This window comes from Gregarina niphandrodes, assembly GCF_000223845.1.
Source record: "Gregarina niphandrodes unplaced genomic scaffold scaffold00004, whole genome shotgun sequence".
Classification (NCBI taxonomy): Eukaryota; Apicomplexa; class Conoidasida; order Eugregarinorida; family Gregarinidae; genus Gregarina; species Gregarina niphandrodes.
Genome location: NW_011645775.1, coordinates 206,722 through 208,364, shown reverse-complemented (window position 1 = coordinate 208,364; position 1,643 = coordinate 206,722). Strand labels below are relative to the sequence as shown.

At 49.2% G+C, this 1,643-nt stretch overlaps 1 protein-coding gene across 1 annotated transcript; it reads right to left on the bottom strand.

The window, feature by feature from the left end:
• Positions 1-190: 190 nt before the first annotated feature.
• On the bottom strand, positions 191-782 carry GNI_029980 (putative major facilitator superfamily (ISS) protein; the record flags this gene model as incomplete). Its single annotated transcript, XM_011130839.1, has 2 exons — positions 191-370; positions 474-782. 2 exons carry the CDS (start codon positions 780-782, stop codon positions 191-193), a joined length of 489 nt encoding a protein of 162 aa, XP_011129141.1.
• Between the last annotated feature and the right edge of the window lie 861 nt (positions 783-1,643).

Genomic DNA, 1,643 nt, shown 5'->3' with positions numbered 1-1,643 from the left:
GGGGGGGGGGGGGGAGTGCGCCCCGAGATGAACCGAGTGCGTCCAAAATATTTGTTAATAATAAATAGTCAATGACGATTAAGTCAGTGGCGCGTAAGTCAGGATTTATGACCCTAACATGCGGGAAAAAAAGGGAGGCACGTGGTGCAGGTGTTTCTCGCACGAGCAGATTGGGCGGTCAAATTCGGGCTCATTTCTTGGCTTTAATCGTTTCCACTTTGGTCTCGAATGATTCGATGGTTACGACGTTGCCCGATTTCTCGCAGTACTCGCAAAAATCCACGGGATCTCGGCCTGTCCAAACAGTGCCTCCTTGGCTTACGATGTTAACTTGATCCAGATGGACTTTAGTAAGTTCCATGCCTCGGAGCTAAAGTTAAAGACGTAGTGGAATATGTGAAGTATGTGATTCCATGTCACGTCTGTAACTTGTGTGTGACTCGGAAAAGAGCAGTGTATAAAATACAACGTACTTCAAAGATAGCAATGAGACTCCAGCCTGCATTGCTTTTGGCTATGCCATATCTTGCACTGGAGTTGGGCAGTTCAATTTCTTTGTTGGGCTTTTCGATGCTTAGTGTTGCCTTTGCTTTGCCTCCGAAAGACATGGTAAGGTTCTGTAAGGCTCGAACACCTTCTTCCACGCTATCAAAGTTCCATGTCACCTTCTCTTTGCAAATGCCACCACTGGAGAAGTCGCCCGCAAAAGTGAAGTCATCTGGTATCCCCACGTGACTCAGATGCTCACCATCTACCTTCACAAACAACCCGTACAACACCATGGACAACGGCAAATTAGTTGCCAAAAAGCGCCTGCCCACTTAGGCCCCTCACTTGGTTAGGTCTACCACCATGACGTCCATTCCCACCATGATGTTCCTCTATTATCATGATGCTCGCTATCATCATAACGCTACCATAAGGTTGGCGACATACACTGACGACAAAGCCACGAGTTATGACGAAGTCGGGGTTAGACTACGAGAACGGGTTCAACGTCCCGAGAACGGGTTCAACGTCCCGAGAACGGGTTCAACGTCCCGAGAACGGGTTCAACGTCCCGAGAACGGGTTCAACGTCCCGAGAACGGGTTCAACGTCCCGAGAACGGGTTCAACGTCCCGAGAACGGGTTCAACGTCCCGAGAACGGGTTCAACGTTGTTGCGTCAACGTCGTTATTGCGCCTGGTAATTCATCGGTAGGCACTTATCCCAAGAAAAAAACTCGCTACAGGATCTCGCCTAGCTACAGGCCAGCTCCGCCCCGATTTGGTACTCTTCGGCTCGGCATCGTTTCTGGTTAAGACTGTGTCGGAGCAGCTCCCTAAAGTATCGCAGGCCGGTAATGGTACTAGTGTCGATACTATCATGGAACAAACTTGTGTGCGCAAAATCGATCAGTTTTATACAACCGCTCCTTTTCCGAATTGATATCAACAGAGATGATCCATTGAAATGGCACAGGGTCTGTTCATTGAATAATCGCAACATCGTCTCCACCTGTTGCAACAGCTCGCTCAAAATCTCCACGCTGACCGTGGAGAAAAAGATGTCCATATCTGAAATGAATAAATGACGCCAGGGAACGGAACGGGACGCCAGGGAACGGAACGGGACTCTAGGGAACGGAACGGGACTCTAGGG